Consider the following 19322-nt stretch of genomic DNA (forward strand, 5'->3'; position numbering starts at 1 on the left):
GTACCCTCCAATATCTGAGGTCCGCATTTCGAGTATGCTTGGTCTGGAGCTAGCCTGGATCAGCGTTCGCACAAGCCGGTTGTAAGCGGTTTTGTGCTTCTAACCAGGTTTTGGGCGAGGGTATGATGGATCATATCGCTTGTATTACCGCTTACAAGCATAAATCTAGTATGCCTATGATGTCTTGGGGGTCAGCTGGGCATTGGGCCCCGTGGGTCTCCGCGTATCTCTAGTTGGGGTTCTTGGCGGTGCCTAATGATCGCTTAGCCGGCGGTAAATATCAAATAACTGGAGCTTGCAGATGAAGTAATCACCGGTCAGCGATTCTTAAAGCAGCCCTCGGCTCAATGTATTCCTGTGGTCCTCCAAGCCCCACAACCCCCACTCACCACCCCTCCCTGCTCCATCATGTCCGATTACGAAAAAGGCGAAAAAAACGAACACCTCGAGGACGTTGCTGTTCACAGCGAAGAACAGCTCTCGGCTCCTCTTGACGAAAAGGCCGACAGGCGACTCGTGCGAAAGTTGGATTGGAACCTTCTTCCGTAAGTATGCTGTCACTTAGACTTTATCACGACTGACACCAAAGATTCGTTTCTTATTATACTTGCTCTCGTTCTTGGATCGTTCCAACATCGGAAATGCGCGCGTCGCTGGCTTGGTGACTGATATTGGCCTCAAGGGGCTCCAATACAATATCTGCGCGGCAGTGTTTTTCATTACTTACTCAGTCAGTTTGTTTTATCACGTCACTGCAAGTCTAACCTTGCATTCAGGCTGCCGAAATCCCGTCTAACATGGCGTTGAAGCTGCTCCGTCCTTCCATTTGGATTCCCTCAATCATGGTGGCTTGGGGCTTGGTCATGACTTTTATGTGTTTCGTCAAGGACTTCAAAGGTCTCCTCATGTAAGTTTCTCCACTTGACCCAGCCCGTGCCAAGTAGATTATTTTGAGCGTGGTGCCGCGCACATCTCATCCCAACGCCACACCACGTGCGTATGATCTGACCTCAATTTCGTAGTGCCCGTCTCTTCCTCGGCTTGACTGAAGCCGGATTATTCCCTGGTGTCAACTTTACATTTCTATGTGGTACAAACGCTCTGAGCTTGCTCGTCGTGTTGCACTTTTCTTTTCGGCTGCTACCATTGCCGGTGCATTTGGCGGTCTTTTGGCCTTTGGGTGCGTTGTGATTCGAAATCGACAGGTCTGACGTATTTGACTGATTGATTACCCTAATTCAGAATCGACCACATGGAGGGCGTTGGTGGTCTACATGGTTGGGCTTGGATTGTGAGTAAATTCCTTCTAATCACGCAATGGTAGAAATCCAACTAGAGATGTTCCACAGTTCGCGCTTGAGGGTATGCTTACAGTAATCGTGGCCATAGTTGCGTTCTTCTATCTTCATGATGTAAGTATTGGGTCCATGCACCTCATGTCCAAACTTACCATAGTTCTAGTACCCGAAACTGCTCGTTTTCTCACTCCCGAGGAAAAGCTTGCTGTCCGGGCTCGTATCACACGCGATGCAAATTCCCTTGCCACCCACTTTGATATTAAATTCGTCTGGCAGGCGCTTGGTGACTGGAAATCCTGGATGCAAGTTATCATTTACACTGGCATCCTCATCCCCGTCTACGCATTTTCGCTCTTCCTGCCGACGATTATTACTGGGTTAGGATATTCCGGTCCTCAAGCCCAGCTTCTTAGTGTCCCACCCTATGTCGTTGCTTGTATTGTGACCATCGCCGTCGGCATCTACTCGACAAACACCACCTCCGCGGGCCCTACATTCTTGCCTTCGCTCCCATTGCCATCGTCGGCTATGCTGTTCTCTACGCTACCGATCCTCATACCAGCCAGGTGCCGGTTACGCAGCCACCATCATTGCTGCTTGTGGAGTCTTCCCAACAGTCGCAGTTGCAATTGCCTGGGCCGGCAACAATGCCGGCGGTGAACTCAAGCGCGGTGTTGTTCTCGCCATGACAATCGGTTTCGGTAATTTGGGCGGTATCGTGAGCTCTTTCATTTACCGTGCCCAAGATAGTCCTCGCTACCACCTGGCCATGGAGTCGTTATTGGAGTATTGTGCATGAGCTGGGTAGCCAGTCTCATCGCGGTCGTAGTGTACCGCCGACTGAACACCCAGAAGGACGAACTGTGTGCTCGTGAGGATATTGTTGACAACGAGGAGCGCCGGACGGAGTACAGGGATTTGGGAGATGCGAGCCCGTTGTTCAGGTATACTATTTAGGGTCCATGTAGTTCGAGGTGTATTGTATTTGTATCATTTTCTTGGTGGAAACAAAGGTCATTTTTCAAAGTTATTGTCCTTTCACCTGCTGGTAATGCTTATAAGTCCGGAATCAAATTTCTTTATTTTCCAAGTGAGACAGACACGGTGCTAATGAATTTTCCCTACCGTCACTATGCGTCGTTTGTCTTTTTGACTGGAACGTGATAGCTGCAACTGCTGCAGTAGTTCTCCACTTATGGGACTTGAGAGGAAACGTAACTTGCATTCAAAATAGCCTAATCGCGTAGCCCTCATCAGTGATGTCACAATTAGACCGAATGACCCAATGGATGAATCAGTCCGTATTTGGAAGCGATAATACGCCTCATTCTCATACCAGCATGCAAAGCCGCTATATATGCGCGCATACAGTTTGGTTCCTAACCGAATCGGTGGATTATGTTTTCGCTCTCACCCCGCATGCATTTGATTTATTTATTCGTTCACTATGCACCCCAAAGTCGAGTTTGGCTTTTGTGTTGTCATGTTTTGGGAATTGTGGCCGTACAAGACTCTTATCGAGAATAGAATGAGTGCTGTGGAATTTGCGAGTATGTCAGAGTAGCGCTACAGTGCGAATCGCGCGTACGGAATTTCAACAAACCCGAAAAATCAGAACTGGAGCTCGTGGGATACTCCGCTAGAGCCAGTATTACAAGAGAATTCGATTTGATTGATCTGATGGTTCATTCTCACTGTTGTATTGTTTATATCCATGAGTCGGAACGTTAACTGAATATACGCGCAGAATGATTATGGCAGTTTCTCTTAGTTTGAACTAATTACCCATACGGTGAACCCCAAAATACGGAAAATCCGCACGACGCCCGGAATTTTCCAACCATTAGCAATCAAAAACACCGAACCCGGAGTTCAACGATACACAGGGACGAGCCGGCAACGTGGACTCGTGAAAATACTGCTCAAATCTCGCCAGCGCTTCGCATAGCGATTATGAGGTGCACCTATTGGTGCCCAGAAAATCCGCACTTTTAGGCTTCACTCTACCACTCTATTGGAGTAAGGAGAATGAAATATGCTATGATTCCGGTCAGACCAACAATAAAATGGATATGAATATCCCCAGTGATCGCTGTTACCCTGACGGATCTTCTGTTTACCTGGTTACCTGAAAGCGTTTCTTGCAATGAAAGTTAATGAAAGTAGCAATGAATCGTTCTCAATGCTATTCATTTTTACCTAAATACTTCGGCCTGCCATACTCGCACGTGGGATGTGTGGGTCCTGTGTAAAGTACAAGTGAGGGAGCCAGGTGTAGCCATCTAAAACTGCGACCATCCGGATCGGATCGAAGGTTTGGGTGGCAGGGAATCACATAAAAAACAAGTAAGTAAGTAAACTCGTAGCCAATTAAATTTGAATGCATGACACATACAGTAACGGACAAAACCTTTCACATAAAATCTTATTTTGATTAAGTTGCCCGTAACTACTTCAGTTTGAGTTGTATCATGACGCATGTATATGCGTTTGAAAGCCACATATGATAGCTACAAAACGAGCTAAGAAAGTTAAAAGGTGAATGATAAATTATTGAGAAATGTAAGCTACAAAATCAAGGGTATTCTGAAAGGTTTTGACCAAGGCCATCCAATTTGCTTACTCCCCCTAGCATTCTTCACCTAGCTATGTTGAAGTCTAATCAGTCATGTATTCTAGGCCATATATATGTATTATATTTGTACACAAAATGGCATTCAATAGGGTTTCATGTTAAGGTGGATTAGTGTCATCCAAAGTAGGGTATGAGAGCAGGAAGTATTAGTTATACTGATTGGTGGAATACATTGTATAAGCAATCTGAAAGGCCATAATAGATAGAAGAAGGGACCTAGTAATGATCTATGAAGTTTGATAGAAGTTTATGGCTAGATTTAATGGTACTTAACTGCTAGAGAGGTCCATACAGGCAGGGGTATGTGGATATAACTGGCCATCCCCACTCAGGGAGTAGCAGGTACTGTTTAGAAACATTATATGCATAGCTTATCCACTATGTGCACTAACCTATATGGTAACATAATGCTGCTAGGGGTGGAATAAGCAGCAGATGAGCCCAAAGTTGGATTTGGACAGTTTCATAATGAAATCAGTCAAATTGGATTATAGTAGAGTTTGAGCTGGCTTCCACCCCTAGCAGCATTATGTTACCATATAGGTTAGTGCACATAGTGGATAAGCTATGCATATATAATGTTTCTAAACAGTACCTGCTACTCCCTGAGTGGGGATGGCCAGTTATATCCACATACCCCTGCCTGTATGGACCTCTCTAGCAGTTAAGTACCATTAAATCTAGCCATAAACTTCTATCAAACTTCATAGATCATTACTAGGTCCCTTCTTCTATCTATTATGGCCTTTCAGATTGCTTATACAATGTATTCCACCAATCAGTATAACTAATACTTCCTGCTCTCATACCCTACTTTGGATGACACTAATCCACCTTAACATGAAACCCTATTGAATGCCATTTTGTGTACAAATATAATACATATATATGGCCTAGAATACATGACTGATTAGACTTCAACATAGCTAGGTGAAGAATGCTAGGGGGAGTAAGCAAATTGGATGGCCTTGGTCAAAACCTTTCAGAATACCCTTGATTTTGTAGCTTACATTTCTCAATAATTTATCATTCACCTTTTAACTTTCTTAGCTCGTTTTGTAGCTATCATATGTGGCTTTCAAACGCATATACATGCGTCATGATACAACTCAAACTGAAGTAGTTACGGGCAACTTAATCAAAATAAGATTTTATGTGAAAGGTTTTGTCCGTTACTTTATTTAGGGACAGGCGAGTGAAGAAAAACGCGAAGACGGATCAAAACCTCGTACTTAGTATGCCATCCCGAGGCCGTAGTACAAAATAGAGTCCGGAAGAATCACGTAATCGCGACCTCGGACCTCTGTAAAGTATTACATGTGATGCCTCTGTAGGCTGCAGCTCGTATCGCACTTATTTCACCCGACCTTTTCACTACTCATAGGTAGATCTTGATTGGTAATATTGTTAATCACAACGCACGTTGACAATGAGTTTCACCAAACCACTCTATTAAATTTGACTACTCGAGTACGCGAGCGCGCGGGAGCATCAGTGGTCCTCCCTAGGCCTGCGCCCGCGGAGACTCGTGGGGCCATACAAGACGTTTAGTCATCACGCGACTTACTTAGCTTGAGCTCATAAGTGTCATATTGAACTCCTGAAATGGCATAAATGCCAGCTGATCAAAAGCTGTTGAAGTTGTTGAGCATAGGGAGGACCACGGGTTCTCCGAGCGCTAGCAAACCGCAGTGTTTTTGTAGAGCAAATCCTTGTGATCAAAGGAGATTTTCTCGGTACTGATGAGATACAGTAAGTGAATTTTGTGCATTTCAAACCCTGAATTCAAATTAATACTGCATTTTTTATTATACACATATGCACTTTCTGCCCGATTACCAAACGTTAACTACCCGCTGAAGAGGTTTGCTTGCTGATACTTTGGGGTCGCAAACCCAACACGACTGTTAGCCTGGTCGAATACAGTATATGTCTGCTTCATGAGGGTCGCCAACAATCCAGGCGTTAGCCGGAACACCGCTGGTTCCCACAATAGCTCCCACACAACGGGTACCAGCATTATCAATTGTACCCACTAATAAATTGTAAATTTAGTTTAGGAATTAAATGAAAACGGAAGGCGAGGTCTACTACTCACAGTTAAAGTCGGAAGAAGGAATTGTGAATTTCGCCCCATTAAAGGTAAAGCTGACTGTAGGTGGACTGGCACATGGGTATGTATAATATCCGGTGGCGCCGCAGCGGAGGTGCTACAAGCCGCCGCTCCAGAGACCTTACTCCACCATGAACTGACAGAAGATGTCGGCCAACAATTATTGTAGTGCCAGAATCAATAATCATGGCACCAGAATACCCCACAGTGCTTCCGATCGATGACGAACCAGTTGTGAGCCAATAGGTCTTGGATGTCAGCGGCACATAGGTGATTGAGCCAGAGTACTTGGCAGCATTAGTCCCGCCCAGGTAAAGTTCCGACCCGGTAGTAGCCAGGCGGAAAGAGAAAACTGGAGAAGATATTTCGCCTTGCGATAAAGGTTGTCGACAAAAGTTGGCTTTCCGATGGAAGAAATAGAATTGAATGCGAGACCCATGATACCATCTTCGGGATCTGACGCAAAGCTAGAGGATTCCGAAGTAACAGGGGAAAAGTATTGGCTGTGGCGATGATAAATTAGTGTGAGTATACTCGTGAATAGATAATGATGCTAAATTCACCTAGTAACGCTTAGCCCACCCACTGTCACAGTGTCACTATAGATAGGGCCCGAAGCAGTACTTCCATCACCATATTGAATAGAAAATGACCCGCTTTGGCTCTTCGAAGTGGAAGACGAGGATGCAGTATATTTCTTATGAGGAGAGCATCCCGATGTTCTGCAGCTTGAGGATGGCACCCACAAGTCGGCCGAACCACTATTTATCCAAGAATTAAAACTACGGATATGGGGGGCAAAGACTGCTCACGTGTCAAAATCTATCAAAAAGCTCTGTCCAGGGGTACCAATGGTGATGGTGCCAGCCCAAACTAGGAACAATAGTAAATTAATATATAATTATACATGCACGGCTTTCGAAACACTCACGCAGGTCGTCCTCCTCATCAATAAGAGGTTCGGCTTGACGCTTAGCCTTGCTGTCTATTCCCTTGAATAGCTCTAATCCGTGTTCTTCTTATATGCAGCATGACCATGTGCATATTTACTATTTTGTTGTTAAATACCGTCTAATTCGATTGATGATATGCGTACTTTTGAACCTTGGCAACTTGGCGAGCCAACGCGGAAGGGATAATTTTGCCGTCTTTATTCAAAGGCGAACCGCGCTTATGAAGGGGGATTGAAATAGTCCTATCTTCAGCGATTGGGCTACCTGACACGGCGGTGGCAGCAAAGGCGGCGGCGAGTACAACAGAGGTGAGCATTGCGAAAATTTAAGGATTGCAGTAGAATGGAACTCAATTGCTGGAGCTCTACTCTATCTACATACATGCCCTTTTATACCATTTTGGTCAGCCGGATGGAATCTCGCTGCAGGCCCGACGGCATGAGCACGCGGATACGTTCAGCACAAGCGCGTGGTTCCAGCGCTTCTTTCTATATGGCTCTAATAGCTCTATATCCGATTGCACATAGTAGCGAGCTAAAAATAACTTAATGATATTATCTAGCAGGCAGGAGACTAGAAGATAACGACAACCAAGCGAAGAGGTGACATATCACGGTAGTTCTTATGAAATTGGATTCCAGTAAATTCCGAGAGAATTACGCTCTAATAGCTTTGTATTATCCCCACGAGAAATCTTCAACAAGGCAGAAAACGAGAATTGTGGAATGAGACATTCTCAATTTCCTGGTCTGTCATTCTGACACCGAGGTATGCTTCTTTCGGCAGCTCGCTTCGGGCGGACTATCGCTTGTCAATCTATTCTTGTTTACCCGCAAACACCCGCATGGATCATATATGTAGGTAATGGAAGAGCTGGAACTCACAGAATATATTCCCTTTCTGTACAGAATTCAGCACGGTACTTATGATAAACTGAAATATCGGATCGCTGGTTTGTGGCAATAAGCGCTGGGTAACTTTAGCGGCAGATGGCCAAACTCGACGATCTTCAGCACGACTACCAACTATTTTTCTCGCATAGAATTGTTTGCGTTCGACATGTGCTGTATACAAGGATTATCATACCCCCAATGTTTAAAGCAAGACGGCTATTGATATTTAACTCTCTAACTGTCTTGCACGTCTGCATTACTATCTGGAATGTCTTTTTGAATTTCGGCTGCTTAGCTTTTCCCACAACTCGTCATTTCTACCTTCCACGGATGGACCACAGAACCTCTTTAACAAATTCACAAAATCTTTGGCCACAGCTTTCAGAGAAACAAACAGGAGAGCGTATCGCGTTTGATTCACCGCGCCTAACCATTATTTACGGCAAACATGCTTTGGCTTGAGTCCAATGGGAGAATTGCATGGCCGCTCCGATATTCCATATGTTACTTAGTGGCTTACCAATATTGACGACGTAGCTCTGGGGAGTGAAAACTTTGAACTGAACTGTTGGAAACCTATGATATACCAAAGCGACCAAAGTGTCCATAAGCAATTTATATCACTGATACACATGGCCATGGGGAACGCTGAGGATAGATCCTGGGAGCTCCTTCTGGTAATCTAAGCGCTTCGTTGGGCACTTCTTAAATTCATTGCCGAGGCGTGCAGAGCATTTATGAAACGAACAGCATAGAGCGCAAAGACTGTAAATCGACATGACGGAATTCACTCCTTGACCGAGGGCCCTATCAAAATGTCCACGCAGAATAGGCATGCCCGAGACGCTCATGTCCAAACCAAGAGCATTGGTTCCAGTTGAAATGAGCCACATCACCAACGAGCGCCCGGGCAAACGAGCCGGATCTTCTCATCCCTAACGATAAGGTAACAAGAAAAGCTATTCTAGTGAGCCAGTGAGGGAGAATGATCAAACGGCGTCGGCTTTTTCCGCAGAGTTTATATTGAGATCGTGAGTTATAACTCAGCTTATCCGGCAGCGTTATCCGAGAACGAGTAGTGCGTTACGCCCGCCAGTCACAGAAGAGAGAAAACGGCCCATTATATCGAAGAGTGAATATGCGCCGCAGCAAAAAAGTACGAGCCGCCTAATCGATAACGCGCAACCTTACGGAACCGATTGCGCTGCAGGACATGTGGTGAAACCAAGGTCTGATTTCCTGCTCTGTGTGCTGGAGCTCATTATTAATCCGCAGTTCATTATAAGTAACAGGGGATCAAGAAGACCGAGACCAGTAAACGCGTCGAGACCTCGTCTGGCTGGCGCGCACTCTCTTGTGGCAGAAAGAAGGTGCGAAAAAAAGCTCATAGCCAAACAGTCGTCGCCGGAGATGGTGGGCGAGTGAGAAAAACCTGTGATCAATCTTCTATAGGGGCGACTTGCTACAAGTAATTCAAAACACCACGCGAGCCGAGGGACCTCTGACACTCTTCAGCCGCATACACTCTACGTTTAAGGACAGCAAATTCGGAATTTAAGACCGCTCGGATCGGCAATAGTAGGATGTCATGTCATATACAGCAAGGTATCTATATTGTTGTCATAAGAAAGCTCATGTGTACTTATTTCTTGCATAGCTCCTTACTTCGTCAGAATTCGTTGGAGTCGGGTATACAGAGAGTAGTGGCGTCGTATCTCCCTTGTGTTGGTAAAATAAAATTCTCAAGTCAAAGACGGAAAGGTGGTGATTGGTAGTTGAGCAGGCCCGCCACAGGAGAGAACCTCTGCGTCCCCATTCCGCATCGAAGCCAAGTACCGACGAGCCTTGGTTGCTCGGAGCACTGGTTTCGCCGGGTGACGGCACAGAGATTCACACCAATGTCGATCTGTACGTGAACGGTCCTGAAAAGTCGGTATTGATGAAGTGCCGGAGATTACGTTGACGAGTCGAACCGATGGGGGGATCGGCAGGGGTGGAGGGAAAATCAGACAAATTAGAGGGGCATAAGAATTGACTCGTGAACACATGCAATAAATGGAAAGGAGCAGGGCGTACGAACATTCGAACGAAAAAAGGGTGACGCCCCGCACGTTTCCGCGATGGATGATGATATGGGTGTCCGCATGAGGGAAGAAATGGATAATAGAATGCATGGTAGCGTTGAGAATAAACGAAAGTATGATGATAGTGAGGGCGTTACCGTGGCCAGTCATTGCCCTAATCGTCGTCTACCAATTCGTCATGTTCGTCTTCTGTCTTGACTTCTCCGTTGTCGGAAGGAGGCGGCGTGGCAAAAGGTGAGGCGGATTTACGATCCCGAAGGGCGTTAAACTGGTCAACTGAGGTTTTGAACAACGTAGCTACACACGAATAAGCCATAAACCCTGCGACGGTTCGTTTGACTCACCAATCACGGGCATGCGTACGCCCACGGTGTCAAGCAATGCCTTTAGCTTGTCTAAATCCGACTTGATGCGGGCAACGTGCTCGGACTCGGGATGATAAGGAACGTAGTAACGCTCATGGAGCAATACCATATACGAAGCCATCCACGCATACGCCAGCAATAAATCTGCGCCACGCACCACGTCATCCATACGCATTCCATCCAATAACCTTACAATCGCCACAGCCGATTGGACCCAGACGACCTGAGAAACATGCTCTTGGGACATCAGTGTTTCGTGAAGACGCACACGGGCGCAGAGGAGCAAAGTATGAGGATGAAGGGCGATCGAACGCTCAGTCGGCAGCTGTTCAAGCACGTTCGATATAGCTGTGTCGGTTTCTTTGATCGCAGCTCGAGTGGCATCGCCTACCACTGGGTGACCGGAGGACGCCTGGTTGGGTGAACGAGGACTCGAAGGACGGGATCCTCGTTCACTTTGGGCGCTCAATCGTACAGCCCGCTCGAGAAGCACGACCGACTTGGCCCTAAGAGCATAAGGATCCACGCTTGAGGGGGGCGATCCCGCGCGGGTCGACCCTGTCGGCGCCAAGCTTGGTGAGGGTGAGGCTTTACGACTAGCATGAAAAAGCGAGGCGATGGACGTGCATGTAGTCTAATAAGAATAAACAACGTGATTCCTGGTGACAGGACAGTTCATCAACGTACCTCGTTGGAGTCGAAATCGGGCCATATGGTCTCGACACGTACCTCAGAAGGACAGTCTTCCCAGGGCAAGGACACGTTTACTGAGGATCCCATTAGAATAGCGGCAGTGTAATCTGTGGAACAATGATCGAGTTAACACATGCGTCCCTGTGATATTAGGTGACTAGACCAATATAGAGACACCATCCCAAATACGCCACGACCGCCCCAAATACGTACTCGTCTAATCTCCTCAGTACGTTCGGGATAATCATCGCGTGGGTCAAGCCATCTCCCTAGATGCGCGCCAACTTCTCCAGCTCCTCCCACATCGCTTGTTGTTCCATCATATCCTGGACGTCCATACAAGAGGACAAAAATTCGGCACAGCCTCTTTCCTTGGCTCCACTGTCACCATTCCATGCAGCCCCAGCCCATTTCAATCGGCATCCTTCCCTATTATCGTGTACGGTATACGCCTACACCTTGGTAGATCTCCAACCATATTATACCCCATCGGGCTCGGACCCAAGCATCCGAGAACTTGCCAGTTTTATATATACTTCGTTTATTCTTCGCCGCAGTATGATACCCGGCCTCGTGGCCGAGCACAATCTCATATGCCCATTATTGTAGCATCAAACCAGCCAACCCCCTCTCCGCGATTAGTGAATAACCATAATTAACTCACCAAGACACAGCAATTGCCATAGTATCCCCACGCGATTCTTGGTATCGGCAATGCCGACTGGGCGAGGAATCATTGTCTTGATTGGACCTTCAGCCGATGCTTCGAAATTCTGGGTAGCGGGAGTCACACTGCGCTGGGTGGAAGATCCGAGGGGTTGGAGGTGAGAAGGCGACAGGCGCCCATCTGCGATGGATGGTTTGTACCGCTCATCGCTGATGGGCGAGCGCTGGCCGCTATGACTCGACGGGGGTGTTTGGGGGAAATAGGACTGGGAGTCCTACCCGTTGAGTCAAGTGAACGGATCTTGTGAATGCCAGAAAGAATCGCTGATTGTTTGCATGCAATGCCGTCCCAGTCGCCCCAATCACGTCATGTTCCACCGATCGAAGTCACAGCATCAGTGCATCCAATAAATGTTGACCGTGTCACCATTGGCCGGCGTATCCGCAAAACAAATTAACGTAGACCGAGAACGCCACGGCAAAGGAACCAGATCAGAATCGATGCATAGATATCACGTAACGACACTCACCCAACTTGGCGGCGCTGAACAAGGTTTGCTGACACTCGACACAGCGACCTTGAACCAGCAACCACGAGGCCAATAGAGTGGAAGCATGAATCGCATCCAACACAAGAGCAGCTGAAGGCATAGGCCGAGCGAGAGTGAGAGAACGAGGTGAAAAATCGGCCGTGCGTATGGCCTCATCTATACAATCTCGTGTGCATTCGAGGAGGTCTGTCGACAAGGACCGGAGGGCGGGATTTGGGGAAAAGTGTGACGCAAGAAGGAAGGCAGATGTCTTAGCCGCATAGGGTTCTCCCGCCGGGTGGGCTGTTCAATATAATCCAATGAGACGTGAGTGTGCCTGGCAAAGACAGGGGGAGAGAAACCCACGGTTGGGAGGCACATTGGTGTACTCGTATGCCACATGTTGAACTTGTGAGAACTGATTGAGTCTGTGCGGTTGCTCCGGATGAGAAAGGCACATTTAGCATGAATGATTCTCACAATTTAATTTGATCCTCTGAGGATAGAGATATGCTCCGCTTCTGAGTGCGAGGTGGTGGTGGTGGATGGGGACGTGGAGGGATGTCGTCCGAAGGTGACCGGCGTTTCGCAGGGACAGATGTAGATAGGGGCGGGGACGACGATTTTGGAGCAGAGCTAATCATAGCTTCCAACGTCTTGACCTTTTGGCGAAGCATAACTACTTCATCTCTCAACAAAGCGACTTTGCTTTTCTCCACCGGATCGTACACGCACGCCGTGTTAGATCTTACGCACCGGTCGCATGCGGGTTTGGTACCACTACATTTCTATTGCGACAAAATATCAATACATTGCTCCCATCTTCTTCAAACCGTTTCGACCCACCAACTTTCTCCTGCGGCATTCATGGCATCCGCTCCCTCGATGCAAAGGCCTTGAGGCCAAGGCGACGTCAATAGAGGTGGCATCATGAAGCGACATTAAGCGCCAACGTAGAGTTTCAAGGTGAGATGCGCAAACCCCTCCACAAGCCGATCATCGAGGTTATATAGCAACCTAGAAATTTGCAACCATCAACACTATGACCGAGGGTAAAAGAGGACCCTGGCCGCGAGCGTTTGGCACTGCAATATCATTGTTTTTTTTGTTTGATGCGCCGCATTTCATCTCAGGTTTCGGTCTCCCGTTCAACGCCGACCATTCGGTAATCGGTGTATCTCCGCCGCATGGACTAACCTCGGTCACGCTTACGCACTGAGGTCTGACGTCAGAAGTAATGACCAACTAGTTTGGGGTGTGTATCAACTCCTGTCTTATTTTCATTACTTACGCTTTTGAACTATGTCCACACCGGTGGCGCACACTCTATCAATCAATTACTCAAATTGGGTATCAAAAGTCACCCCGTTTAGGTAAAGTTCAGCCGCGATTCCTCGGTGAGCTAGAGTACACCGAGGGCGTTCAGGAGTTCGGGAGTGCAAGTCGCATTTAGCTAATAAAAACCCTGTGATTTTAGGTCGGAGCTGACGAGGATACATTACACGCGCGTCGCCCGCGCGAATTATGCGGTGCCATCGGTGATCGGGAAACTCGAGACTTTTCTGAAACGACCGACCGTATGGCCTGGTTACCCTATTCGATAAACTGTTCCGCGCCACGGGGACCCCGGCCGAAAGTGCTCTGTCCACTGTTGAGATCGGCAATCACCTTGGTAGGCAAAGTTAGACCTGTAATATTAATCCTTACTCGATCTAGGAGACATTTTCCATTATTTATAGGATCGTCCGAAATGGGATAAGCGATGCGCAACTTTGGCGCTTCCACTGGATCTGCGCTCCAGATCGGGCGATCGCCAAAGTCGTCAGAAGCCGACACTGTTACACACGTGGCGCACCATGGATCCAGGGGCAGTGTGATTCCGGCATACGCCAAGGAAGCCGGTTATCGCCTTCCCGGTTGACGCTCATTCACCTTGAATAGGTACGAGCTGATGCGCTCAGGAGTCAACACTCCCATCATCAAGGAACTTGTCTCGGGGAGTCTCGCCGATGTCTATTTATGTATATGTATACTTTTTATGTCTGCCGCGTGGCCGACTAAAATTTGCATGCAGTCTAAAAGAGGGTGGGTTCTGTTTGGCCATGATTTGAAATCTGTCGTCATGTGGGGTACAGTATAGCCATTTTGTTGTTCGTTTCTCAAATACCGGAGTGCTCTTGTTGCGATCACGTAAAACGAATGGGGTAAAGGAAAGCCGCTTGCGCCCGTTGACGAGAGTTATTCATAATGGTCGCTTTACCTTATAACGCAATACCAGTGAATGCATACAACGTGTGCCAGTATTGAACCGTAAACTGCCTCAAACGAGGCATACCTTGAGAACATCTTACCACACAGTCTCCAAGTTGCTGTGATTACAACGACGTAGATATCAGGTATGAGCGCCAATTTTGCGCCAATAAACAAAAAAAAATCTGATCGATGCTGCAGATGGATATGCCCCCCATAATCTTTACCGGTGCAAAAGTAGCATACCGGGAATCTCATTGAAAGAGTCTGGAGCTTTCGTGAAAGTGCGCAGAATAACAAGACCGAGGGGACCTCTGAATTACGAAAACGAATAGACCTTCGCTCTGAGATAAATCAATTGAGAAGTGCGTGTACACGTACACGTATGCATGTACACCTCTAACATTGTTGCGTCTGGAATGTATTTCACGAAACTCAGTGCTAGCATACTATGCCAGGTAAGAAGCCGGAGATGAGGACCTAGCGTACATGTGTTCCTATTCATTTCCGCGGCAATCTGTTGAATAGCAAAGCGCCAACGTTTCACCAGTAACTCAGGGCCCAAACATTTAGCGCCTATCTTTCAGAGTCTACATAGATACAGTTTAAGCTTGTTCATCAGTGTAGTAGAATCATGAGCAAGCCCAGAGATCATTTTAAACCCGCTTAACCGTAGCAATCCCTACAGGTGACCAGGTCCTCCTTGTGCAATCCGCACGAAGCGGACGTCAGGACTTAGGATTCGAGGAGGCCGCAATGAGGTTGCACAAGGTCTATGCCATGAGGTAATGGTAAACCTAAATGTGCCAAGGATCCGCAGTTGGAAGGCGCACAAGGCTGAAGTGAGGAAGCCAATTTAAGGAAGTAATGGTCAGATTTGGCCAACACTCCTTGTATATAAATTTGGACGTGGATTCTGGTGTCTGGACAGTCCACATTTTCGGGTTTTGCCGTACTTTACAGATAAAGGATCTTTGGTTTTGTTCTCAAGAATCAAATTTGTAGAAATATCATGTATATAGTAGTAAATACAAGAAGGATCTGGAATGTACTGGAACATACATGTAATCGAGTCAAGCGACGATACCTAGTCATATACTAGATGACTCGACTATAATGTAAAGGTATAAATACGGGTGCACTCGACCGTATAGTACATCACTCTCTTTCTCTATTCACACTACTGTCTTTACTATCGTTTTGTATTGATATAATTCTATTTACAAACTTATTCTTTCTACAGGTTATGAGCCCCGATTGAACGCTTATAACCAACCGTAAATAGAATATATAAACCACTTACCCAAGTATACTCAAACACAATAAGAAATGGCTGAGAAAACACCAACCATTACTGGTGCAAGCGGATTGCACCAAATCCCATCCCTCCGGGGAACTGAGAATTACAACACATGGCGTATACAGATGGAAGATATACTTACCAATCTCGATCTGTATAGCTATGTAGACGGCACAAATGAAAGACCCAAACCTAAGATAAAAATCAGGGTTACTGGTCGCAAAGACGATGATGGAAACGACTTACCCGATCTTGAAGTAGGCAATGATGATTCCGCATACACGGAATGGATCAAAGCCAATCGTAAAGCACTGTCAAATATTAGACTAAGAGTCGAAGGGAACGTACTTACACACATACAATCATGTAAATACTCCGCCGACGCTTGGAATCTCTTGGCAGCAACATTTCAAGTTAAGGGTACTGTTGGACTAATTGACTTACAAAGAAAGTTCTTCAGCCACAGGATGTCGGACAGCAAAGACATTGAGGAACACATACAATGTATGCGTGGATGGTTCCAACAAATCAATGACATTGCACCAAACTCGTGCACTGAAGCCGATTGGATAACCACGTTAGTAGCAAGCCTACCTGACTCATGGGACACGTTCACCCAGTCTGTAAGCTTCGAATTCAACACTGAAGACAAGAATAAATTAGCCAATCAAGTGAGTGACCTACGCTCACGTATTATGGCCGAAGCACACCAAAGAAATACCCAACAACCTGACGGTAAGATTTTCTTTGCTACAAATAAACCAAGCTTCAATAAATTTGTACGTACCAATATGAGTAATAAAGGCCCAGATAAGTCTAAATCAAAATGCAATAACTGCGGAAAGATTGGACACTGGGCAGCCAAATGCCGAGGTCCAGGTGGAGGCGCATTCAAGCCCAACCATTCAAATAAAGGTGGTCAACCAAACAGAAGATTCAACACACCAGGAAAAGCTAGGAATGGCAATGCCCGCACGCATATAGCCATAGCTAATAACTCCAAACATAAAGAATATGCGTTCTTGACCCTTGAGGACAAAATAAGCCTGATAGGCAAGACCCCCAACACCTGGATAGCGGATAGCGGCACTACTACTCACATAGCAATTGATTGGAATGCATTCTCCAATTATACCAAGTCATCTGGCTACGTTGCCGGAGTCACTGGCAAAGAGCCAATAATGGGCCGCGGCACTGTAGAGCTATTGTGCTTAAATAATACAGAGAAGAACAAATACACAAAGATTAGGCTCACCAATGTAGCTCACGTGCCAAGTTTGCCCGCAAACCTAATCAGCTTATCATTAGTAACTGATAAAGGCACTAGAATTCTGATGGATCAGAATGAATTGCAAATACTAGATAAAAACAATAGACCAATCATTATCGGATCAAAGTTGAAAAATTGCAAACAAGGAAACCTTTGGAAGATCAGCGTGAAACCCGTAAACAATTGCAATCAGAAGCTCGAGAACAATAAACTTACTGAAATAGTACTGACCAAACAAACCGGACGCACATGGTTTGAATGGCACAAGGTACTTGGGCACATTGGCCCGCAAGCACTCCAACAACTAAAATCCAACAAAGCAATCAACGGAATGGAGATAATAGAAGACAACATTGGACTCAACTTTGAATGCAACGTATGTATGCAGTCAAAAGCACACACCCGACTGTTTCCAAAAGAATTGCAAACCAAAGTGTCTGAAATCGGCGAATTAATTGTTACCAATGTATGGGGACCCGCTCAAACTACATCTATAGGACGATACAGATATTATGTATCATTTACTGACGTTGCAACTAGATTCACTTGCTTAGGATTTCTCAAACATAAGGATGAAACTCTGAACAAGTATAAAGCATTTGAAGCAATGATAAATACACAGAAAGATAAAAAGATAAAGCAAGTACGCTTTGACAACAGTTGCAAATTTGTAAATAAAGATTGGATCAAGCACACTAACCTGAAAGGTACAATTTTAGAAACCACGGCCCCATACTCAGTGCAACAAAATGGTATTGCTGAAAGGTTAAATTGCACATTAGCAGACAAAGCACGTGCAATGCTACTCAAATTGGGCGCACCAAAGTTCCTTTGGAACAAAGCAATTGCGTACGCCTGTTACCTGAAAAATCGAGTACCGACGCAAGTGCAAGGAAAGTTCTGGAAAACGCCGTTCAAAGCGTTTTGGGGTAAGAGACCCAACGTAAGTGTACTGCAACCATGGGGAACAAAATGCTATGTACTGGATCAGGGGGAGAGCCGCTCTAAGTTAGAATTGAAGACGTTCACGGCTCTATTTACCGGCATATTGGACGTTCAAGGCAAAAGCTGGCGTTATTACAAAACGGGAGCGAACCGTATATTGCACTCACGCAATATATTGTTCCCAAGAACCCATACACAGGCCAATAACATACACAACAACACGGATTGGGGGGAATCAGTCGTTCCACCTGCTGAGGGGGAGAGAATGACTCGCACCAACAGCACTGCGGAACAATGCAACAAAAATGCTAGAACAGGGGGAGCAAATCAAGTCAGTGAACAAATCAAGTCAGAAACAAAACATACTAGTGAGCTGAAAGATATAAAAAGCAAAGGAAAGAGCAAACAGAAAGCATCAAACTCACCAAGCCAATCTACTGAGCCTAAACTCACTACTCACGCTGCTGTTCCTAAACCCAGCTCTACTTGTTCTAAGCTTACTATGCCCCACTCTGGGACTTGTCTTGATACTGCTGAATCTGCTTGCAAGATCAATGCAAACCCCTCCCTCAAGTCCTCTGGCGTCCAAACCCGTCGCCAAAACCCCAACAAGCCCAAGCTCACCTTGGACACCAACTATGGAGGTGTCAAGATCACTGTCAAAGACACTGCCGCCGCTCCCACCGGTTTGTCTAGCCCAAACATCCCTGGTGCATTCACTAACTATGTTACAGAACTTGACAAATACTGCAATGACTCAGGAAGCAATTACTCCAACGCATACATCCTTGGAACAAGCGCAAATCAACACAATTCAGTCACCAACATCACCTTGTTTTGTTCCCACATCCCCTCGCTTGTCTCCAACACCTCGTCTATTATATCTGCCCCAACTATCCCAACCAAACTCGCCTCTGAATTGGCCGCACAGGAGGAACCACGGATCCCGGCCTTCACCCCAACCGGTGAGTTGGCTGGACAATTTGGTGAACTCAAACTTACCTCAGAACACTTCCCACCGCCAGCAGAATCCATCCTGGAGACCTTCACAAACAACAACCTGCACTGGGTTTTTGCCGCCAACCTTCTGGCAACCAGCAATAACCCAACCACTGAGGAGGCATTATTGGGACCAGACGCGGACAAATGGAAGGCAGCAATGGAACAGGAGATTGCAACCTTGGAGAAACAGGGAACGTACAACACCTCAACGCTCCCACCAGGCAGGAAGGCAATGGGATGCCAATGGGTACTGTCGTAGACACACTCAATACCAGGGAATTTATTCCCATTTTCTCGGATTTAAACGAAGGCAAACGGACAACAT

General features: G+C 46.4%; 4 protein-coding genes across 4 annotated transcripts; 2 read left to right on the top strand and 2 right to left on the bottom strand.

Annotated features, from left to right (window-relative positions):
- Window positions 1-408: 408 nt before the first annotated feature.
- RhiXN_10314 (major facilitator superfamily transporter) lies at window positions 409-2255 on the top strand (the record flags this gene model as incomplete). Its single annotated transcript, XM_043330130.1, has 8 exons — window positions 409-516; window positions 566-730; window positions 777-907; window positions 1023-1180; window positions 1243-1291; window positions 1325-1751; window positions 1861-2016; window positions 2049-2255. The coding sequence occupies 8 exons, from the start codon at window positions 409-411 to the stop codon at window positions 2253-2255; spliced, it is 1401 nt and encodes a 466-aa protein (XP_043184227.1).
- A 3585-nt stretch (window positions 2256-5840) lies between these two features.
- RhiXN_10315 (aspartyl protease) lies at window positions 5841-7315 on the bottom strand (the record flags this gene model as incomplete). Its single annotated transcript, XM_043330131.1, has 8 exons — window positions 5841-5968; window positions 6032-6096; window positions 6188-6416; window positions 6482-6549; window positions 6610-6807; window positions 6859-6919; window positions 6978-7027; window positions 7143-7315. 8 exons carry the CDS (start codon window positions 7313-7315, stop codon window positions 5841-5843), a joined length of 972 nt encoding a protein of 323 aa, XP_043184228.1.
- A 2815-nt stretch (window positions 7316-10130) lies between these two features.
- Window positions 10131-12907, bottom strand: RhiXN_10316 (Fungal Zn(2)-Cys(6) binuclear cluster domain; the record flags this gene model as incomplete). Its single annotated transcript, XM_043330132.1, has 7 exons — window positions 10131-10273; window positions 10321-10975; window positions 11029-11141; window positions 11699-11881; window positions 12231-12533; window positions 12597-12658; window positions 12711-12907. The coding sequence occupies 7 exons, from the start codon at window positions 12905-12907 to the stop codon at window positions 10131-10133; spliced, it is 1656 nt and encodes a 551-aa protein (XP_043184229.1).
- Window positions 12908-15809: 2902 nt separating this feature from the next.
- RhiXN_10317 (integrase core domain protein) lies at window positions 15810-19256 on the top strand (the record flags this gene model as incomplete). Its single annotated transcript, XM_043330133.1, has 3 exons — window positions 15810-17430; window positions 17833-17993; window positions 18042-19256. 3 exons carry the CDS (start codon window positions 15810-15812, stop codon window positions 19254-19256), a joined length of 2997 nt encoding a protein of 998 aa, XP_043184230.1.
- Between the last annotated feature and the right edge of the window lie 66 nt (window positions 19257-19322).

Source organism: Rhizoctonia solani, chromosome 11 (assembly GCF_016906535.1).
Source record: "Rhizoctonia solani chromosome 11, complete sequence".
NCBI lineage: Eukaryota > Fungi > Basidiomycota > Agaricomycetes > Cantharellales > Ceratobasidiaceae > Rhizoctonia > Rhizoctonia solani.